Source organism: Myotis myotis, unplaced genomic scaffold (genome assembly GCF_014108235.1).
Source record: "Myotis myotis isolate mMyoMyo1 unplaced genomic scaffold, mMyoMyo1.p scaffold_m19_p_10, whole genome shotgun sequence".
NCBI classification, from domain to species: Eukaryota; Metazoa; Chordata; class Mammalia; order Chiroptera; family Vespertilionidae; genus Myotis; species Myotis myotis.
The window spans coordinates 48,437,747-48,460,249 of NW_023416314.1; the positions used below are offsets into that span (position 1 = coordinate 48,437,747).

Here is a 22,503-nt window from a genome sequence, read left to right on the forward strand (position 1 = left end):
TTATTTAGAACCTATTATGAGCCAGGAGAAACTTTCAGAACTAACTAATACATCTGAAAAAGAATTTCGTCATGATGTTGTTTGGGCCTTATTTATGCTAACAAACTGATAGCGGCTCATAGCTAAAATCAGTGTTTTTAAAGCTAGTTCATACTTTATCTAAAATAGTGCTACATGTGTGGTTTAGTCCTCTGGTCTCTAGGAAAATTGATACCCTTTGCTGTTTTCTTCTACTTTTATATGGCTATCAGAAAATGATCAGCAAGACGTTACAGAATTTTATGAGTGGAATCCAAAGTAAAAGACCTTTCTTGTAGAGTGGTAGATCAGGTCTCCTTTCTTTCCTCCGCTGTGTTTTAGTTTACTTCCTGAGTAGATTTGAAAAATTTTGTGCCCTTTGTAAACTACCATTTTAGGTATGTGAGATTGGCTGTGGTTTGAGTTACTAGTTTTGTTTTTCATTTTTGTTTTGCTTTTTCTTTATTTTGGCAGTTTACGTTAGATGTGACATACTGAAAAACCATTGAAATTAGCGCTTGTCTTTCAATGGTTTATTTTCCTAACTCATTTTTAAATATTGGCATTTCTTGAACAAAATATACTAGGGAAATATTTGGTAGGCCCAAGTGATATAGAATATTTCTTCTAATTCGTTTACAAAAGTATTTTTTAAAAGGGATTTTTCACGTATACATTTAGTTTAGTTTTTTGATATATTCTGAGGAAGCTAGTTTTATTTGTCTTTTGCAGTGTTGAGTATTCAGCAAATATAATTGCTTAGCTAATTTTTTTGTCATGCTTTATTTACCTACTGAATTGCCACCACTCTCAAGTACATTATAGACACAGCAGAGGAGCTGTTTGGAGAATATTTTGAAGGAGTGTAAAAAGTCACATTTTTAAGTGGAATTCTCCAAAGGTAGTATCCTCCCTTAAAACACAGATGGTGGTGGTGGTGATTCAGTGGGAACTGGAAGCTACAGCTATGAGGCAGTATGTGAGCAGGTTTATAACACACATGCGCTAATAGGGCTTGCAGAAGGCAACTTAAAACTTCCTAGACTTTGCTGGAATCTCTTGAGGGAAATAACAGCAGGTGAAACTACCCAAGATAGGGGTTCTAAGGAGGATACTACCTTCAGAGAACTTTAGTTAGAGGTAAGTGACTTCCCATTATTTTCTGAATTCAAAACTTACAACCTATACTTCTTAATCCACAGAAATCATCACACAGCATCTAAAATAATTTTTATATCACTGTTTGCCATTGTGTATTTTGTTAAGTTTATATGTTTAAAAAGAATTATATAAGTGTGGATTGTAAAAATCTAGTTAAAAGGAGAAGTGTAAAATCTCATTAAGGCTATATATAATATTAGGCCTTAATTTGAATTGAGCTCTTAAATTTATTTTGTAACTTTTAATTTTGGATTCTTTTTGTGTGTGTGTGTATATATATATGTATATATATATATACACACACACACACACACATATATATATACACACACATATACATATATATGTATACACACACAAATACAATCACACATACATACATAGACACACACACAACATTGACAGTTATATGTTCTGTTTATAGTATGTTTTGTTCATATCAGTGAGGTTGAATAACACCTAATGTTTAATTTCAGACAGTTACATTTGAGGTTCTGTTAAAATTGAAGCTTTTTTACTTTTAATCATCTAAAACATAGACTTGTGTTATCTCCATGTTCAAATAAATTATTTGAGAATAATGTTTAAGATTAAAATATGAATAAAATTAACATGTAGCTAATTTATCCTTATGATATCTATGATTAATTTTTATGGGAGTTTTCAGCATGATTGATAGACTTATTTCTAATAAGTATGAGAAATTGCCTCCAATTTTAAAAAAACTTTTCATAATATTTTCCTTGTTGAATTATATTTTAGTTATTATAACTATGATACTTATAAAATTTCTGGTCTTCATTTTACCTGGCCAAGTAGGGCATCAGTATTTAAAGGTTCTCTGACGTTCTCTATCTCTCAGATTGAATTTATTCAATACTAGTCTCCCACTGGATTTAATAGATGTTTGGGAGATCTTTGATTACATTTGGGAAACTCAATAACTATAATCCTTTTTGTGAAGTTCATGGTACAAATTTTTTTTTAAATGTCCCGAGAATTCCTGTAATAGGGAAATTTGTCTAACTGTATTTAACCTAGCCTTGTCTTTCTCTGTGGGACATCTGTTAATATTTCAAAGGACACTTAGATTCTGAGGAAGAGATTTTGGGAAGCACTGCATTAGATTAAGGTGATTTAAGGACTATTTCTACTTTGTCACATTAACATTTATGTCCTTGGGATGGTGAGGGAGTGTGAGAATGCTAAAATATATGTTTCAATTTTCTATTGTTTTATATATTTTACTAGAGGCCCGATGCACGAAATTCGTGCAAAGGGCGCGGCCCACACAGTCACAGCGGCTTGTCTCGGCCCTTGCAGCCCCAGCTTTGGAAGGTCGTCCGGAAGGATGTCTGGCTGTCTGGTCTAATTAGCATATTACCCTTTTATTGTTATAGATTATTACTCCTAAAAAATTAGTATCAGCAGAAATGTTGTTTGTATTAGTATTTTAAAAAACTTTGTTCTTAATGATTTTTTTAGATCATTGGAACCTTTTATTTTTCACTGATTAGACCTGTCTATATTAAAACCAGTCTTTCTGAATGTTATGATCAAAGAAATCTTGAATCTGCATATTGCCAGGCACATTTCAGAATGTATTATAAGGAGATAGTCTAAAATACATAATACATTATGATGATACATAAAAATTAGATACATAATTTTTATTAGTTAATTGTGAAAGCCTGTTTCACAAACTAAATAAAAATGATAGCGCCTCATATGTTTGACATTAACAGGGGAGGTGCTTTTCATTTTTAACAGTAAAATTTTAGACACTATATTTTAAGGGTATCTATCTTTTGTCATTTAACATATTTATTGAGTTGCCTACTCTGACAGGCACTGTTCTAGGTCATTTCCTATTAAGATACTTTTATTCTGTTATTGGTTAAGTATATTTAAATATCTGTTTATTATAACAATATGTGTTCAAAAGTCTGAAATGGGTTTAGCTGTACAGTTCCATATAGTGTCTTTGAAAGATCAGATTATGTAAAAGAGGTTTTGTTTCATAAGTCAATATAGTCTAATGAGTTTTAAAAATATTTAATTGATTTCAGAATGGAATGGAGAGGGAGAGATAGAAACATCATTGATGAAAGAGAATCATTGATTGGCTGCCTCCTGTATGTCCCCCACTGGGGATCAAGCCCACAAGCCGGGCATATGCCCTGACTGGGTTCATAAGTTGACACTCAACCACTGAGCCTCATGGGCTGGGCTAACGATTATTTTTAAGTTTTGAATGATTGTTAAATTTATAACTTTAAAATTGTTAAATTTATAAGTATTCATAAAATCATAAGCATTTCAAGTGTTTACACAAATTTATATCATAAGACATACACCCTGATTTAACAGGTGATTTGAACATTGTTATATGGCTGGCTCAGTGGTCTAATTTTGTAAGCATTACATAAAGAAAAATCTCTTCCATAGACTACCCTCATTTTTCCAGGAATTTGTGTGATTGGACTAGAGAGAACCAATTTAAAAGGTGGGGCTTCTGCTTTCAGGAAAATGGAGTAGATGTACAATTTCTTATTCCTTCCATAAAACAACTGAAAATCTTGAACGTTATATACAAAATAAACATAAGAAGTCTCTGAAAGGTGGAGAAAAGGCATAAAGACTAGTGGACTGAAGGAATGACATGGGGTGAGTTCCTTGGACTTGAAGATGAAGAAGTTGGCAATCTGGAAACAACAGGCACAGACTAAAAAGCCTACTCTATCAAAAGGCCAGGAAAAGGACAGCCTAGTAAGGCACATAACGTTTATACAATAACGGCTCTGCTCCAGCCAAGCACCATGGAAAAACTTTGTTCCCCAGCTCATGCCAGCTGGTATGGATCCTCAACTTCTACCCTCATAAGTTATAACAAAGTTCTCCAACTCTGTACCAGGGTGACATCAGAGAAGACTGAGTAGCTAGCCAGAAGTTTCATCTATGCTGGGCAGTAAGGAACCTTCCCACTGCTATTCTCCCTTTCCCCTGGTTCACTGTCACTAGAGACCACATGGAGAGCCTGCCTCTAACTCCCGTCTGACAGTAAGGAAGTGCTTCTTTCCCTCCCCACTGGATTGATACCTCATGAAGGAGAATCAGAACTTTTACCCTCCTCTCGTAATAAGAAGCTTAGTCCCCTCACAGCCAAGGTGATATCAGCAGAGGCCTACTGAGCAGCCAGAATCAGTACCCTTGCCCTTTAGTAATGAGGAGCTCCTCTTCAACTCAGGTATCAACAGAGGCCAAGTGGGAAACCTATCCTTCCACTTCCACCTGGCAGTAATGAGACAGGGACCTTTTCCCAGCTGGAACAGTGTCAAAGGGATCAGCTAAATCAGAAGATTTTAATGGGGTCTAAATTCAGTAGACAAAAAAACAAAACAAAACACTGAAATGACAGACATTAGAATTATCTGACAAATATTTTAAAGCAACCATCATAGAAATACTTAAATGAGAGATTCCAAACCCACTTGAAACAAATGAGGAAATAGTCTCAGGGAAGAAGTAGTGGATATAAAGAAAAATAAAATAGGAATTTAGAACTGAAAAATGTAATAACAATTTAAAAAAACTCAACAGCAGAATGGAGGAGACAATGGAAAGTATTAGTGAACTCAACTTGAAGACAGAACAATAGAAATTGCCCAATCTAAACAGCAGAGTGAAATAGACTGAGGGGGAAAAGTTCCTCAGAGACCTGTGGGACTAATAGTAAAAGATCTAACATTTGTGTCACTGGAGTCCTGGAAGGAGAGAAAAAAGAAGGCAACACTGAAAACATTCAGAGAAATAATCAATGAAAACTTCCCAAATTTGGCAAAAGGGATAAGTCTACAGATCCAAGAAGCTGAACAAACGCCAGATAGGATAAGCCAGAAAAATTCTACATCAACTCAAATTGTAGTCATACTTATAAAAACTAAAGACAAAGAAAATATCTTGAAAACAGCAAGTGAGAAAAGGCACCTTATAGGGGAAAGATACTCTTGATTTTTCCAAAGTACATTTGTCATAAAAAACTATGGAGGCCAGAGGGAAGTGGCACATTTTTCAGGTGGGTATTGAAAGAAAGAACTGTCAAGTAGTCTTATACCCAAATTCTTCAGGGAAATCAAGACATTCTTGGATGAACAAACACTAAGAGAATTTTTCAGCAGCAGACCCAACTTTAAAGAATGGCTAAAGAAATTTCTCTAAACAGGGAATGATTAAAAAATAGTATCTTGGAACATTAGGGATGAAAAAAACATGGTAAGTAAAAATCTGGGTAAATAAAATCGGTTTTCCTCCTCCTCCTGAGTTTCCTAAATTATGTTTGATGGTTCAATCAAAATTATCACACTGTCTGATATGATTCTAAATATATAGAGAGGAAATGTTTGAGATAATTTTATTATAAATGGAAGAGGATGAGAAGACTTAAAGGGAGGTAAGGTTTTTGTACTTCATAGAATTCAAAAAATGTGCAAGTAATCCCCCGGAAGGGAGGAGAAACAAAACAAAAAAAAACAACACCTAAAATAGCATACTTAGTTGTGTATAAATGGTCTAACTATACCAACTAAAAGATAGAGATCAGCCCTAACCAGTTTGGCTCAGTGGACAGAGCGTCGGCCTGCGGACTCAAGGGTCCCAGGTTCGATTCCGATCAAGGGCATGTACCTTGGTTGCGGGCACATACCCAGTAGGGAGTGTGCAGGAGGCAGCTGATCAATGTTTCTCTCTCATTGATGTTTCTAACTCTATCTCTCTCCCTTCCTCTCTGTAAAAAATCAATAAAATATATTTTTTTAAAAAGGTAGAGATCAGCATATTAGCTTAAAAAACAGCAACAACATGACCCAGTAATATGCTGTCTACAAAAACCTCTCTTGAAGTACATTGATATAGGTAAGAAAGGGGCATTATGTAATGATAAAATGGCCAATTCATCAAGAAGACAGCAGTCCAAAATAGAGTTGCAAAACATAGGAAGTAAAAACTGCCCAAACTAAAAGGAGAAATTGACATATCTACAATTGTCAGTGCACCTTTCTCAATAATTGATAGGTAGACCCTCTAGACAGAAAATTAGCAAAGATATAGAACTCAACAGCACCATCAACCAACAGAATTTAATAGATATTAAGAAAATGCTGCACTCAATAGCAGAGTCTTACCTTGGGGCTAAACTAGACAAAAACAGTTAAAACAAGTAAAAAATTATGACCAGGCTAGTGTCCTTAAGGCATATAGATGGGATAATCCTTAGCAAAATATTAGCAAATAGAATTAAATAATACATTCCAGGTATTCTGGGCTGATCAGTATTTTTTTAAATTGATGACTTACTCTATCAAAAGGAAAATTTACATGATCACATCAATTGACTCAGAAAAAGCACTTGATAAAATACAATAAACACTCAAGATAAAAACTCAGAAAACTAGAAGTAAGGTAATTTTTGCAACTTGATAAAGAACATATTTTTTAAAAACCTATACCTAACACAATACTTCATGGTAAATGACTGAGTGTTTTCCCTCTAGAATGCCAAGGATGTCTGTTCTCAGCACTCTTATTCAATACTAGAAGCCCGGTGCATGAAATTCATGCAAGGGCTTGGCCCTCACAGCAAACCCCCCCCCCCCCAACTTCATCCAGAAGATCTTCTGGACGGTTGTTCTGCTGTTTGGTCTAATTAGCATAGTAGCTGTTTATTATATAGGATAGTATTGGAAGTCTTAGCCAACACAATAAGGCAAGAAGAGGAAATGAAAGGCATGCCAGTTAAAGGGAGATATGAAATTGCCCCCAACCCTGTTTTAGATAACATTTTATATAAAAATATCTTGGATATAACTGAGTTTAGCAGGGTAGCAGGTGATAAGATAAAGCTACAAAAATCAATTGTATTTCAAAATACTAGCAAAGAATATGTAAAAGTGAAATTAAAAACACAGTACCATTTACAGTTATGGAAAAAGATCTTGACACATTGTATGCGGGAAACGTATTTATACGTTTTACGTTGACTGGTAGTAGAGCGCGGGACACGTATTAATATGTTTTTTATAGACTAGCGGTAGAATGCGGGTAACGTATAAATACGTTTATTTTTATACTTTTTTATTGCTCTAAAGGGATGCTAACATGCAGATATACGAGTATATAATGCAGGAAAACTTACAAAATATGGAATACTTGTGAGAATATTATCTGAGAGTGATACTGGTTACATTTGTAACTTTGAAACGTATGCTGCTCAAGGACTAAGGTTGATAGAAACGATTCAAACTGTAGTTTCACCATTTACAGGCATTTGGCATCACGTCTATATGGACAATTATTACAATAGTGTGACTAATGCTACACAGCTTCTCGAGAACAAAATCCGAATTTTTACATATTTTATTACTTTTATTTCAATTTCCAGTGAGTTTTCCAGTATTTGTCTGTTTAAAATTTAAGAAAAATAGTTAAGTATACATTTTATAGTAAATCACAAAAAGTTTCATTGAAAAAAAATATGTAAAACTAAAGTTATCGTAATTTTACTGAACGTTGCCATTTGCACAAAAAATTAGCAAAAATGGCCCACGCCACCTGTTAGCGTGCGATAAAAACTACCCGCAAACAATGTGTTAAGCTTGAATCCAACAAAATATATACTGTGACCTATGTGTTAGAAACTACAAACTCTGAGGAGAATCTATATAAACGTCTAAGCGACTGGTCACCTGGCTGACTGACTGGTAGCTATACTGCGCAATACCACCAGGGGACAGATGCTCCAACTGGTAGCTATGATGCGCACTGACCACCAGGGGGCAGATGCTTAATGCAGGAGCTGCAGAGCTGCGGTGACTTGGCAGCTGTGTTTCTCGGCGGGTGACACACCCAGAACGAGAGGAGGGAGCCCAATTCTAGGGTGTGTTATCTGAGAACCGCCCTCTCACAATCTTGAACCCCTTGGGGGATGTAGGAGAGCCAGTTTTGGCCTGATCCCCGCAGGCCAGGCCAAGGGACTCCACTGGTGCACAAATCTGTGCACCAGGCCTCTAGTGTTTAAATAAATGGAGAGACATACTGTGCTAATTGATTGGAAGATTCAGCATAGTAAAGATATTTATTCTCTCCCAAATTATATAGTTTTAGTGCAATTCCTTTAAAAATTTTTGATGATATACATAAGTTCACTCTAAAATTTATGTAGGAGGCGTAGGAGGCAAAGAACTAAAATAGCTAGAATTTTGGAAAAAGAAGAATAAGGGAGAAATCAGTCTACATGATCTCAAAATTTATATAGCGATGTTAATCAAGGCTGTGTGATATTGGTGGAGGGACACAAATGGATTAGTGGAACAGAAGGGAAAACAAACAGATTCAACAAATAGACCTATCTGATTTTTGAGAAAGACACAAAAGTAATTAAATGGAGGAATGATGATCTTTTCAATATATGGTGTTGGAACAATTGGGCATCTATATGTACAAAAATTAACTCAAAATGGATCATAGACTTAAACATAAAGTGTAAAGATATAACCTTAGAAATATAATTAGGAAAGAAGTCTTCCAGATCTAAGGTTAAGCAATGAGTTATTAGATTCGATATCAAAAGTACAATCCACAAAGGGAAAAATTGAGAAGTTGGAACTCCTCACAATTATAAATTGGTCCTTGACAGCCATTCAAAGAGAATAAGAATAGAAGCTACAGACTGGGAGAATATACTTGCAAACCAAATATCTGACAAAGAATTAATTAATAGGATATATAAAGATGTCTCCAAACACAATAGTAAGAAAGATACCCCAAACAATTCATTTAGGCAGTTGAAGAAAAGATAAAACATTTCATCAAAGAGGATATACAGATGTAAGGAAAAGATGTTCCTATCACTAGGAAAATACAAATTCAAACTATAATGAGGATATCACTACCTACCTACACATGGCTAAAATAAAAAACAATGACAGCAGTAAAAGCTGGCGACAGTGTGGACAAACTGGATCACACTCATTTTTGGTGGGAATGTGAAATGTTACAGATATCTTCATATAAAACAAAACTTGTAATTACTATGAACTCCAGCAGTTGTACTCTTGGTTACTTATCCCAGGGAAATGAAGTTATGTTCACACAAAAACCTGTACACAAATGTTCATAGCATCTTTATGTTAATATTCCAAAGCTGAAATCAGCCCAAATGTCCTTCATCAGGTGAGTGATTAACAAACTTGTACGTACAAATCATAGAATACTACTCAGCAATAAAAAGGAATAAATTATGGATACACACAAAATCTTGAATGAATTTCCATGGAATTATGCTGAGTGGGGGAAAAAGCCGATCTCAAAGGTTACATATGATATGATTCCATTCATATAATATTTTTGGTGTGACAAAATTTTAAAACTGAAGGACAGCTTAATCATTGCCAGAGCTTATAGATTTGGTGTGGTCAGCAGGTGGATGAGTAGATGGTTACTATAAAAAGGCAACCTAAGGCATCCTTGTGGTATAGGAACTGTTCAGTCTCGTGACTGGTGATCCAATACAGGTGATAAAACAGTAGAACTTAATATGCACACAAATACAGACAAATGACTATACCAAAACTGGGGAAATCTGAATAAGATATGTAGAGGATCAATGTCAATATCCTGGTTGTGATATACTATAGTTTTGTAAAATGTTACCATTTGAGGAAACTGGGCAGAGTCTATAAGGTTTCTCTCTGTATTATTTCTTATAATTGTACATGAATCTACAGTTACCTCAGAAATTGCAATTAAAATAAGTGGATGGCTTAGGTTAAAAGTATTTGGAGTCCTTTCCCTAGTTAAAACACATGTGTTTATTAAAGTATATATTTTGGGAAGATAGTTTAATTTATTTGCTGCTGTATATCAGTATCCCAAAATTGCTAAGTATATCAGAATCTGAAAATAGTTATCAGTTGTGGTTCTTAATTATCTTTGTCAATTTGAAAAATAGAATATCACATTTTAATGCCCATTTCTCCATTCAAAATAAAATAGGCATTAAATGACGGAGAAAGAATTTTATATATGGGTTAAGAGTAAAGAGAAAACTGATAATTTATAGACAGTACAATTTTTTGGTTATATCTTTTGATTGCACTGTGCCTATATTTTCTGCATTAAATACAAAATTGTGATAACTGATTTTTTTATTTGGAGAAATAAGGACATAAGAGTTATCTGTGTTCTGAATTGTGAGAATTACAGTATTAAAAAACACAAAATTACATTTTGTATACTGTATAAGTTCTAGAAAGTAAAACTATTATCTTCACTATGGAATGAAGAAAAACAATCATAATTAACCCAATGCTAGTTTTGATGGTACATCAATTTAACATACTCAAGATAACAGCTGATGGTAAGCAGTACAGTGTGTGTGTGTGTGTGTGTGTGTGTGTGTGTGTTTGACTAATGGTACAAAGTTTATAATATTTTATTCTATTTTGTGATCCATGACTCATTTTTACTATCTAAAGTATAGATTGGCATGATTTTTAGTTATCTTGTACATCACATTAAGTGGAGGTAAATGTATACAACTATATTAGCCCATCATTTATGTATCATTTACACATAATTATTTGTTGAATGGATGGATAAATTGAAGCTAATTTTTATAATTGACTAATCTTGATTATAATTATCATGGTGACAACTTGTTAAAAAGCTAGGGTAAGGAAGATGCAGAAACTTATTAATGTAGAAACAAAAGTTACTAATAAGCTTTAACTGGTTTCTCAGTCTGAAGGATAATAATGGCTACCTCCACACATCCTTCCCCAAAATCATAGAAGGTATGAGTTAATTAGGTTTCATTTGTATTTCTTTGGCAATAGTGGGAGAAAGAATATCATGAACTTCAAATGACCTGTAAGTAGCAAGATAAATAATCACCCAGTCCCAATAGAATTTCCACTGCTGCTGCAGTCTGTATGTGGAGAGTGTGCAGTGGTAAGCTTTAGATACTGTATGAAACGGAGGAGAGGGGATTGAAGGACTTAGGTAAAACAGATACAAAATTCGCTCAAAAAGAGAAAGTACAACAGTATGTGCCAACATAGACTGGACTTAGTAGTTTTTAGCATCAGCTACAGGGAAGGAATTTTAGAATGAGCAGGATTAGAAGTGGCAGCCTTGGAGGAATTTTGCTTTTGGGGAAAGAGATAAACAAAGAGCTGATGGCTCCAATCCATAGCAAGTGAAGAGAAGATAAGAAATAAAAGAATTAAGGCTCCTACAAAATGAAAGAAGACACCAACCTCTCCTCCCATTACAAATTCAAGAAACTGCACTTTACTGTATTGACAAAAGAAAGTACTCCTAACCTAATGAATGCTGTCCACACAATGACTAGGAGGAGAAAAAGCCACTAAACACTTTTAGAAGAAAACAGAAAATTTTTATTATCAGCTTATGAAAATCTATTCTCCCCCCCCCCCCAAAAAAAAAAAGCCCTTAGGAAAATAGCCACAAAGCAAAATAATACAAAGTAGAACAGTACTCTAGACTAAATATTTCAAACAAGCAAAACAGCCTGGTATCCAAAAATTTAAGGAGAGAAATAGATTTTTAAAAAGACATGAAATGCAATGAATATTGACCAAATTCAGGAAAGAAATTGAAGAAATGACAACACTATTAGAAATGAAGAATAAATTTATAAAGTACTCAAAAGAGTGAAAAGGAATAAGAATCTAAAGGACATCAAATGAAAAATGAGATGGGAAAAAAAGAAGGACCTCAGAGAAAATTGTAAGAGAAGACCAGTAAAGGAGGTGTCCAATATAACGAGTCTGGAGAATAAAAACACAGTGAAACAAAACTTATAAACTATATCCCAGGAAAGCTTTCTGGGTTAAGGGAAATTGAAACCTGCCTTTTGACCTACCATTTATCTGGACACATTGGCTTTTGAATAATCAACTCTGGACAAAGTGTTAAATTTTAAGGATATATTGGGCTGGCATCATACTTCTGAAGAGCAACCATTCAAATCATGGCAACAGAATAGCAATTTCAAAAAACTCAATTACAAGCCAAGGATTCAATATCCAGCCAAGTATTCCTTCAATTATGGGGATACAAAACCAATTTTTAACATGGAAGAACTCATTGAACATTATAATCATGAGCCTTTCCTGTGGAGTTTATTAGAGAATGAGCTCCATCTAACCAAGGGACCACTGGGGAAGCTTCAGCAAAAGGACTGAGCATTTGATTTATTGAATTGTAGAATTAAGGACTAATTAAAACTGTAGAAATAAGGACGAAATTTTAAAAGGACGGAGACTGGGCAGAAAAATGGTATGAAATGTTGTTAGACAAAGTATACAGAATGCCATTCTTAAAAAAGGGGCGAGAAAGGGAAAGATCATAGACTGTTGAATAGGAGGAAACACAAGAGTACCACATATTACTGGCAGACTAGACACTACAAGTGTAAGTAAGAAAAAAGGGAAAATAGAATTAAGGGTAATAACAAAAGTATAATGCACTATAAAAATATGGCTAACCTCCCTAAATACCAACATAAAGGAACCCAGTAAATTTACTTAATACAGTAATTATAATATAGTGAAATGAAACTAAACATCAGTCATATCAAATATGAATGGACTTAAATGGCCTATTAAAAAGATTTTCAAGTTGCTCATAAAAGCAAACATTAAAATTTGATTTAAGCAAGAATCCATTAGTGGGTGCTAAATCTAGGGTGAAAAGTTTAAGGCTCAGGATTTGTGCCTGGTCTCCAAGAGTTTCCTTACAGATTTCTTATTAGTTTCAAGTGGAAAAAAATAACTAATGGACAACTCTGACATTGATTGAAATTTATAATATTGCCAATAAGGATAGGGACATAGCCTGGGACTGTGATACCCTTAAAAGGACATATCCTTACTTAGTAGTCTAGAAAGGAATGCATAATCTGAATCTAATCACGAGGAACATCAGAGAAATCCAAACTGCGGAACATTTTATAAAATAACTGGCCTCTAAAACAAATATTAATGTCATGAAAGAAAAGCTTTAAGACTATTCCAGAAAAAAAAGGAATCTGAAGAGGCAGCCAGCCAGATGCAATTTATGATCCTGGATTCCATTCTGTACTGGAAGCGGAGAAATTCTATTAGGATAATTGATAGAATTGGAATGTGGACGAACAAAAGCACTTCATCATAGTTTTCTGAGTTTGATAACTAAGAATATTCTTGTTCTTAAAAAGTCCTGTTGAAGTATTAAGAGGAAAAGCATGATATGTGAACCTACTCTCATATGGTAGTGAAAAATACATATGTGGGTGGGATGAAAGCCTGGACAGTCCGAGTAAATAGTTACTGGGAATTTTCTGTTCTTTAAACTTTTCTCTGAATTTAAATTTTAAAAAAAGATAAGCTTTAGGTATAAATTATAAGGCAGAGAACAATATACACATACCTTAGCCATAACACACAATACATACCTTAGTTTAGTTTAGTACGGTAGAATTTGAGTGAGATAATTTTTCACTCTCCCTCCACCTCTTATCCCCCTACCCTGATTTTTTTTTTTTTTTTTTTTTTTTTTTAGATATTGAGTGTTTTACCAATTCAAATGACCTCTGGAAAACAACAAATTTGATGTCATTCTACGTTAAGCTATGTTTGTAATACTCTGAAAGCTTTTATTCTCATGTTTTTATAAAATTTGTCTTTTTATGCTTAAAATATGCTTTAGAGAAAAAACTCATTTTCTAAATGTGTTCTTTCTTATGACTTCCAGTAAAATGCTTGGTCATGTTTCAGAACCCTGCCCCCCACCTCCCAGCTGTGGTCTTCCTTGTGTTTTTGAGAACAACTAGAAGATAAATGAAGTTAGAAGCATTTTGAATATCTTTTCATAGCTTTGATCTTATTCCAAAATGAGCTAGATCAAACAATATGTGGATAGTAGTTTTATAAGCTCTGCCAGCTATTTTAAACTGAGTCCATTTTGCCAGATCAAGCTCCTTTATCTATCCTTTGAAGAACACCAAATATTTGAAAACACTTCATCTTAATAATTCCATTTTTTCTTTATGTGTAATAAATATGTATTATCAGTTCTGACGTCAAATGAAATTTGAGGTTATGCAGTCTTATGTGTTGTATTAACTAAAATTCATTTTTTGATTGTGAAAAATTATTGATTAAAAATTAATTTAATGCCCACAAATTCTTCAGCAGTATTCATACTACGTTTCTTACTTCTGTCTTAAGGCTGTATGGAGAAAAGAGAACCACCTGGTACACTAGGTGAACAGCCCAGGAGCTCTCATACACTTTCAAATGGAGCAGTATCTGACATGCAGTGAGAAGATTGCACAATGGTTTTCAGCCTTCACACTAGTGCAGTGGTGCATTACTGATTGACTCGAAATATAGTGATTCAGATTATTATTACATATTTTAAGTGTATGGGTAGTGTCAAATATTCAAAGTTCTGTGTTATTTACTGTAAGTTTAAAAATGTCTCATAAGAATATTGAAATGATACATATAACTGCTTTTCTAAGAAGTATGGGAGTTACTTCTTTTTGTTGTTAATCCTTATCCGAGGATATTTTTTCCATTGATTTTTTTAGAGAGTGGATGGATGGGAGGGAGAGAGAGACATTGATGTGAGAGAGACACATCAATTGGTTGCCTTCTCCATGTGCCCCCAACCAGGGTAGGGATCGAAACTACAACCCTCTGGTGCTCAGGCTGATACTCTAACCATTGAGCCACTAGCCAGAGCTGGTTTACTTTTTAATCTAAAGACTGAGGATTTTTATTAGATTATTTAGGCAAACACCACAATGTAAAGACAATAACAATTAGGTAGAAATGACTAACTGATGTGCAGTGCTAGGAAAGGCAGATCTCATACAGAATGAAATAAGAATTTATATTATTTCTCAGTTTTTATAATGATAACATTTTGATTTTATTTCCCTTTTTGCATTTTGAGTTCCTAATTTTCTAGCCATTCTACTTATAAGTGTTTTGGTAATTGCACTGTTGTTCTTTTTTTTCTTTGTTTTTTGGGGTTTGGGTTTTTTGGTTTTTTTTGCACTGTTTTTATATTCAGGATTTTGTCGTTAGTATTATAACAGCATTAAGTAATTATGAAACAATTTTTTTTTCTAATTAGGAAGAAGCATTGCATGCATTTATTCAGCCAGAGATCCTGGATGGCCCAAATCAATATTTTTGTGAACGTTGTAAGAAGAAGTGTGATGCACGAAAGGTAGATGTCATGTAGAAATTAATACTTAATTACCTGAGATAATGGTCAATATTTAATATGTCCCCCTTTCTTTTTAGGGTCTTCGGTTTTTGCATTTCCCTTATCTGCTGACCTTACAATTGAAAAGGTTTGATTTTGATTATACAACCATGCACAGGATTAAATTGAATGATCGGATGACATTTCCTGAAGAGCTGGATATGAGTACATTTATTGATGTTGAAGATGAAGTAAGTATTATATTTTCTTGTTATGTTTTTCATGAACCCTTTTGGTTAGTCATGTTTAAAAGAGCTATTTGGAATAACTTAACACTGATGTTTAGACTATTTTCTTGATGGAAGCCTTTCCTTATTTTCTAATGCCAAGTCTATAAAAACAACTAACTTTGTATAAGCTTTTCCTGTCCACCATAAATTATATTTCAAATATTCTTGCTTGATCAGAGTAACTTATAATACCATTTGAAAAAACAAGAAGACCTAAAACTCTGAAATTATTTCTTTAATTGAAGAGATAATCTTATGTTTCATAACTTTCTTAGTTATTGAAAAAACAATTTAGAGGTGAGCTGCACTTGTGGTACATAAAAAACACAGAACAAGTATATATGAATGAATAAACAAAGAAACTAAGTAGGATGGCCTTAATTTCTTATTTGTCTTAGTGTCTTTTTCAGGGTTAAGGGTTCTGGGTTATTCTCATTTAAGGTTTGCTTGCTCTTAAATTGGCTAGATTAGGAAGCTAGAAAAGGAAGGTATTTTGTCTCTTTTCCTTTTCTGATTAGTTTTTTTTTAATTAAAACTTTATTTAAATAGTTTGAGAATGGGACTTTGAACTACGCAGGTAAAACTCTTCGATTTCTTTCACTCATTGACCTCGAATTCTCTGATTTCTTTCTCCTTATCCAGTAAAAGATTCATGATGTCCCACTACATTCTTTTTTTTAAATCCATCTTTTGTTTTTTCCAGATAAGACCATTTTATTAAAAACTTTTATTTATTAATTTGAGAGAGAAACATTGATTTGTTGTTCCACTCATTCATGCGTTCATTGGTTGATTCTTGTATGTGCCCCAACCAGGCATCTAACCCACAACCAGGCATATTGCAATGGTGCTCCAACCAACTGATCTACCCAGTCAGGGCTGTCCCACTATATTTTTTTTGTAAACTCTTAATATTTCATTATGAGGAATATTTACAATTACTTAACATAGTTGTAAGAGTGATAAATCTTTATTCTCAAAATTGTCATGAAGCATGTTTTTTCTGGTTGGAACTGATTACTGTAATTATAAAAATATCTTTCCCAGAAGCTCAAAAATAATTTTTAACATTCATCAAATTGTATTGAGTGCTGTTAAAAACTAAGAGGCAGTGTGGCACAAAAGAGCAACCTTTCTGAGCCTCACTTTCCTTGTCTGTAAAGTAAGGCTAATAAGTGAGAAGAAAGCATCTTTGATAAAGTAAATATTCATTGAATGATACCTATGACCAAATAACATTTTGAAAGATTCAATTTAAAATAATATCTCAAACACTTGTGCTTAAGCTAGGAAATCTACTCAGAGTATACCAGACTTTTAAAGGAGGTGTAATCATTGTAGGATTCCTACTCAGAGATCATTATTACTTTGGTCTTCTGCATGTTCCTAATATATTTCTTAAAAGGGAATTTTTTTTTCCCAAGGGAAGAAAACCTATAGATAAAGTTTGACAGGAACTTTTAGGAAGTTCTAAGTCCATTTCTTGGGAGAAGAAAAGAGATGTTCTGGCTTAGGTAAAGGAGTTTCAGGAATGATCTCTTTTGACTTAGTATAGAGTTCTAATGTTGGTTTTCACCTCCATTTTTCCTTGAACCAACTAAAGGGATGAAGACTATGTTAGATGCAGTTCCTACAGCGAAGTTCTTGGCAAAATTGGTGCTTATTTTATACTAGAGGCCTGATGCACAATATTCGTGCAAGAGTAGGCCTTTCTTCCCCTGGCTGCCGGCACTAGCTTCCCTCTGGCACCTGGGACCTGGGCTTCCCTCGCAGCCCCGGTTTCATCCGAAAGGTTGTCCGGTCTAATTAACATATTACACTTTTATTATTATAGATTTCTTGGTTAATTCAAGAACTTCTATGCGATACCTTAGAGAAGAATTCTTAAGTTATTTAAATAAAAATATTTTTAGGTATGTATATAAAATATTAAAGGAAAAGGGTGAAAATTGAGGATTTCTAAAAAGTAGATTTCTTCCATTTAAATATGCATGAAAGGGATTTAAAAATCATAAAAGCAGGGAAAAGTATGATTTGCTCTTGTTACATTTCCACCACCTATACACTAGAGTATAACATTCTTGAGGATAGAAACAATGTCTGGTTTTTCTTTCTAATTGTCTAGTACAATACCTAGCACAATGATATGGAACTTTCAGTTCAATAAAAGATATGATGTTCTTTGGGAATTTGAAAACAGAAGAAGCTCGTTTTGGAGTTTAGGTTCTTTGCTTTTATTGATTTTGGTGAAAAAATTTTTTATTGTTACTTTACAACTATAAACATAAAAGGAGTTTACTAGAATTCTGAATTACTAATTTGTTGAATTAAAATTTTAAGGACATTAATATAAATGCTTTTAAAATACACTTTTTTATTTTATTTTTTTGTCTCACTTTTTAAGAAAAACTAAATTTACTTAAAGTAAAATAAGTATTTATTAACAGTATATTAAATTATGTGAAAAAGCAGCTTGTAGAAAAAAGTTTTACTTGACTATATATTTTTCCTTTATTTAGTTTGCTATTGTAAGATAATTATGTTTTATTAAGAAATCTCCTCAGACTGAAAGTTGCACTGACAGTGGAGCAGAAAACGAAGGCAGTTGTCACAGTGATCAAATGAGCAATGATTTCTCCAATGATGATGGTGTTGATGAAGGGATCTGCCTTGAAAACAATAGTGGAACTGAAAAGATTTCAAAACCTGGTCTTGAAAAGGTGCCTTTTATAGTTTGCGGTTTTTAGTTGAAAGAGAGAATAATGTAATCTCTGAGGTGATATATACTATATATATGTAAAATGTGGTAGCTGTGTGACTGAGAAAGTTCTCTTTAAACAAAGTTTAATTTTTGAAAAGACTTTTTAAGGTGTTCATTTTTTATGCATTTATGTGGTTATAGTTAAATTTGTGAAAAACTTACAGTGGGAGCATTGATTTCTGGGAGGCTAAACTGTGATTATGTAAGGTGGGTGAGTGATGCTGTGGAAAGGGTCCTAGTAATCAGGACTTCTGTCTGGAAAGTTGCAGCAAGCCTCTACATCTTTTTTTTTTTTTTTTTTAAATACATTTTATTGATTTTTTTACAGAGAGGAAGGGAGAGAGATAGAAACATCGATGAGGGAGAAACATCGATCAGCTGCCTCGTGCACATCTCCTACTGGGGATGTGCCCACAACCCAGGTACATGCCCTTGACCGGAATTGAACCTGGGACCTTTCAGTTCGCAGGCCAACGCTCTATCTACTGAGCCAAACCGGTTCGGCAAGCCTCTACATCTTACATCTTCAGACTTTTCTCATATAGCAAAATGAAAACATTAGGTCTTTTGATTTTTAAAATTCAGGCTGTGGAACCCTTTATCAAACAGTAATAGAACTGATCTTTTTAAGGTGGGGGAAAGACAAAGCCCTCAGTCTCCTCCCTCTTCCCACCCCCACCTTCATGATAGCCCTTAAGGTACTTCAAAAATATTTATGGATTTTTATCATGGGTTATAATTTTAAAATTGAAAAGCTGGATAATCTCTAGGATAGAATTTTTTTGTCACTGTCTAGGTGATTTTTAATCAAACATTTCTTTCACATTCATATAATCTGCTTTATTGAGGAGAGAATTACAGATCAAATATCTTAGGCATGGTGTGAATATGAATCACTGGCATGAAGACTGATCACTAACGCAGTCTTAGAGTCATGTATATTATATATATAGTTTTTTAGGCAGTATTTGAGAATAGAGTTTCACTTGCATAAATTTATTTTTAGATGAAGACCTATATTCTCACCACCATTATCCTTTACCTTTTAAACTTACCTATTTCTTTCAAGACAGATAAATGAAATGAATAATGTAGAGGACACATTACAATTTAGTACAAAGAACATTACATTCAAGCAAGGGTTGGCACACTGTGGCTTTAGAGCAAAAAAACCCTGTTCCTGTTTTTCTGCATAGACAATTATGTCTTTCTTTTTTTTTTTCCTTGTCTTATTAAAACAGGTAGGACTTCCCTTACAGTGTTGCATAGGAGTGGTGGCAAATGACATGCTAGCCTTGTTCCTAGTCTCACGAGGAACATGTTCAGTCTCTCATCTTTAATTATGGTATTAGCTAGAGGTGATTTGTTGATGTTCTTTATCAATTTAAGGAGGTTCCCCTCTTCCTGTTTATTGAGAGTTTTTATCATGATGGGTATTGGATTTTTGTCAAATGCTATTTCTGGGTCAGTTGATATGATCATGTAATTTCCCTTCTTTGGTGTGGATTACATAGATCAGCGAGTTTCAAACGGTGTGCTGCAAGAATTTTCAAAACATGCGATGCCTGACTAGTCAGGGACACTCACCTCTTTTCCCTTAGATTGTCAAATAAAAACAGCCAACACAACAATAACCGCCCCGTGTGAATGAATCAACATCATACTTTTTTTTGTGTCAGATTGGCAAAAAATATATTTTTGATGTGCTACAGAATTTTAGTAATTAGTTTATGTATACCATGAGATGGAAAAGTTTTAAAATTGCTGACATAGATTGATTTTCTAATGTTGAACAGCTTTGCATACCTTAGAGCTATCAAATCAGTAATCACTGTATCACAGATATTACATAAATACATTAGATGTTCCAAATCATTATATCCTTCAGCTCCTCTATAACGGAAATTGAATCTTATTTGAATAAAAAAAGTTATTTGAAATTTCTTGATCTTGACTACGCATATTAGAATAGTGTTATATTTGGCACTTGCTTCTAAAATTTCAGATTGTTTTCTTTTTTACATAAATGAATTATATTTCTATATGCATAGTTTCAGATATTATAGTATAATTAAAATATGAAGGAATACACTGAGTGAAGCTTGTGTATAAAATTATATGGTGAATTGCCATTTTAATTATCTTAGAGGAACATTAACCTACAATAAATATATAGGACAACTAACATGTTACTTCACTATGTGTTAATAGAGAATAGGAAATATATAAATAAGTGTTTTTCCTCTTGTTGAGTTACCTTTATATTTTCCTCTTAGAATTCCTTGATCTATGAGCTCTTCTCCGTTATGGTTCATTCAGGGAGTGCTGCTGGTGGTCACTATTATGCTTGTATAAAGTCATTCAGTGATGATCAGTGGTACAGCTTCAATGATCAACATGTCAGCAGGGTAAGGAGGGGTTTTTTAAGATTATTATTCTAAAAGAAGAGCAGGGATGTTTCTATCAATCTCTGGGTTTATTGAAATGGGAGACTGGATGTGTACAGTGAAGCATTTTAAGACACATTCCAAATAATATTTTGTTTTTGCTCTCAGTAAATTTCTTGCTTTGTTAATTGTTGTTATTTCTTGGTTTTGTTTCTTTGGGGCTTGCTCAATGTTTCCAGAGATAGATTCCCAATTTTCCTCTTGTCATGAGCCTTCATGTGGGCTATTTGAGAGCACTAGAACTAAGTGGTCACTAGCAGCTGCTGATTATGATTAAACTTTGTGAATTGGTACGTGTGGTCCATTTAACTCTGAGGTTAAAAATTTACATATTGGGTTACATATTGCCATAAAGGTAGTGGTATTATAAATTTTACCAAAAAGTTAATAATGTGGCAACTTTTTAGATAACACAAGAGGACATTAAGAAAACACATGGTGGATCTTCAGGAAGCAGAGGGTATTACTCCAGTGCTTTTGCAAGGTAAATAACTTTGTAATTTTTAGTGTCTATAAATTAACAACAGCTTCTCAATATTTTTCACCATTAAGAAAGTTTAACCCAGTGGTGGGTCAAATCCAGTTTATTTCCAGTTTTTGGAAATAAAGTTTTATTGAAACATCACCGTATCATTTGCTTAAATATTTTATGTTGATCTTATCCCACTACCTCAGCAGAGTTAGGTAATTGCAACACAGATCATACTTTCATTATCTGGCCCTTTCCAGAAGAAGTTTGCTGACTCCTGACTTAATTATAGTAATCATTCTAGGACACAGGTTTTTTTGAAGACCTTACTGTGTACCAAGAGGAGGTATGGAATCTCCTCATAAATGTATCAGTAAAAGCAAAGTAGATTTTTTTTCTAGAATGTTTTAAATTTGAACCTATTCAAGAACAGTTTCATGATTTCTAATTGTTTGAAACAACAAAAAATATTTTTAATAAATATTTGATGCTAGGAAATGGAGTTTTTACAATCTACTTTTTGTCCCTATTAATCTTTTTTGTATTTCTACTAGCTCCACAAATGCATATATGCTGATATATAGACTGAAGGATCCAACAAGAAATGCAAGTATGTTAACATACATTAATTTGCTTTTAATCTGTAGTATTATTTGATATTAATCTGTAGGATAAACTGATTTCTTAAGCAAGTTTTCAAACCCAGATAACCACTTTTAACTGATAGGATAATTAAGTTATTTTATGCATGGAAGAATTAATTATAAAGACTATTGTGAGATAATACCAACTGGTAAAAACATTTGGGGAAAAAATGAACTGTTTTTGTGGGTTTTTTTACTACATTAAAGGGCAAAACTTACTCTGCATGGAATAAACCAGGTATTTATTTGCAGTAAGATTGTATTATACGGAGTTTGGTTTAGTGATGATAACCTCCAGACCTGTGTAGCAGTCATAACTCAGCAGCTGCATGTCCCAGACCAAGTTATTTATCTTTTCTAAGTCTTATTTTTCCACACCTGTAGAATGGGAATAATTTTATAAGGTTGTATAAAAAATTACATGAGATAACAT

General features: G+C 33.6%; 1 protein-coding gene across 8 annotated transcripts in view; it reads left to right on the plus strand.

Annotated features, from left to right (window-relative positions):
• Positions 1-22,503, plus strand: part of USP47 (ubiquitin specific peptidase 47) — a 99,257-nt gene that overhangs the window by 50,991 nt on the left and 25,763 nt on the right. For 6 of the 8 annotated variants that reach the window (XM_036325400.1, XM_036325396.1, XM_036325397.1 and 3 more), the window contains 6 exons: positions 15,385-15,480; positions 15,558-15,710; positions 18,302-18,469; positions 20,787-20,918; positions 21,365-21,441; positions 21,981-22,036. In XM_036325400.1, coding sequence (XP_036181293.1) covers positions 15,385-15,480; positions 15,558-15,710; positions 18,302-18,469; positions 20,787-20,918; positions 21,365-21,441; positions 21,981-22,036 — 682 coding nt within the window. The remainder of the gene's footprint in view (positions 1-15,384; positions 15,481-15,557; positions 15,711-18,301; positions 18,470-20,786; positions 20,919-21,364; positions 21,442-21,980; positions 22,037-22,503) is intronic. The other 2 variants (XM_036325398.1, XM_036325399.1) reach the window with 1 other exon arrangement.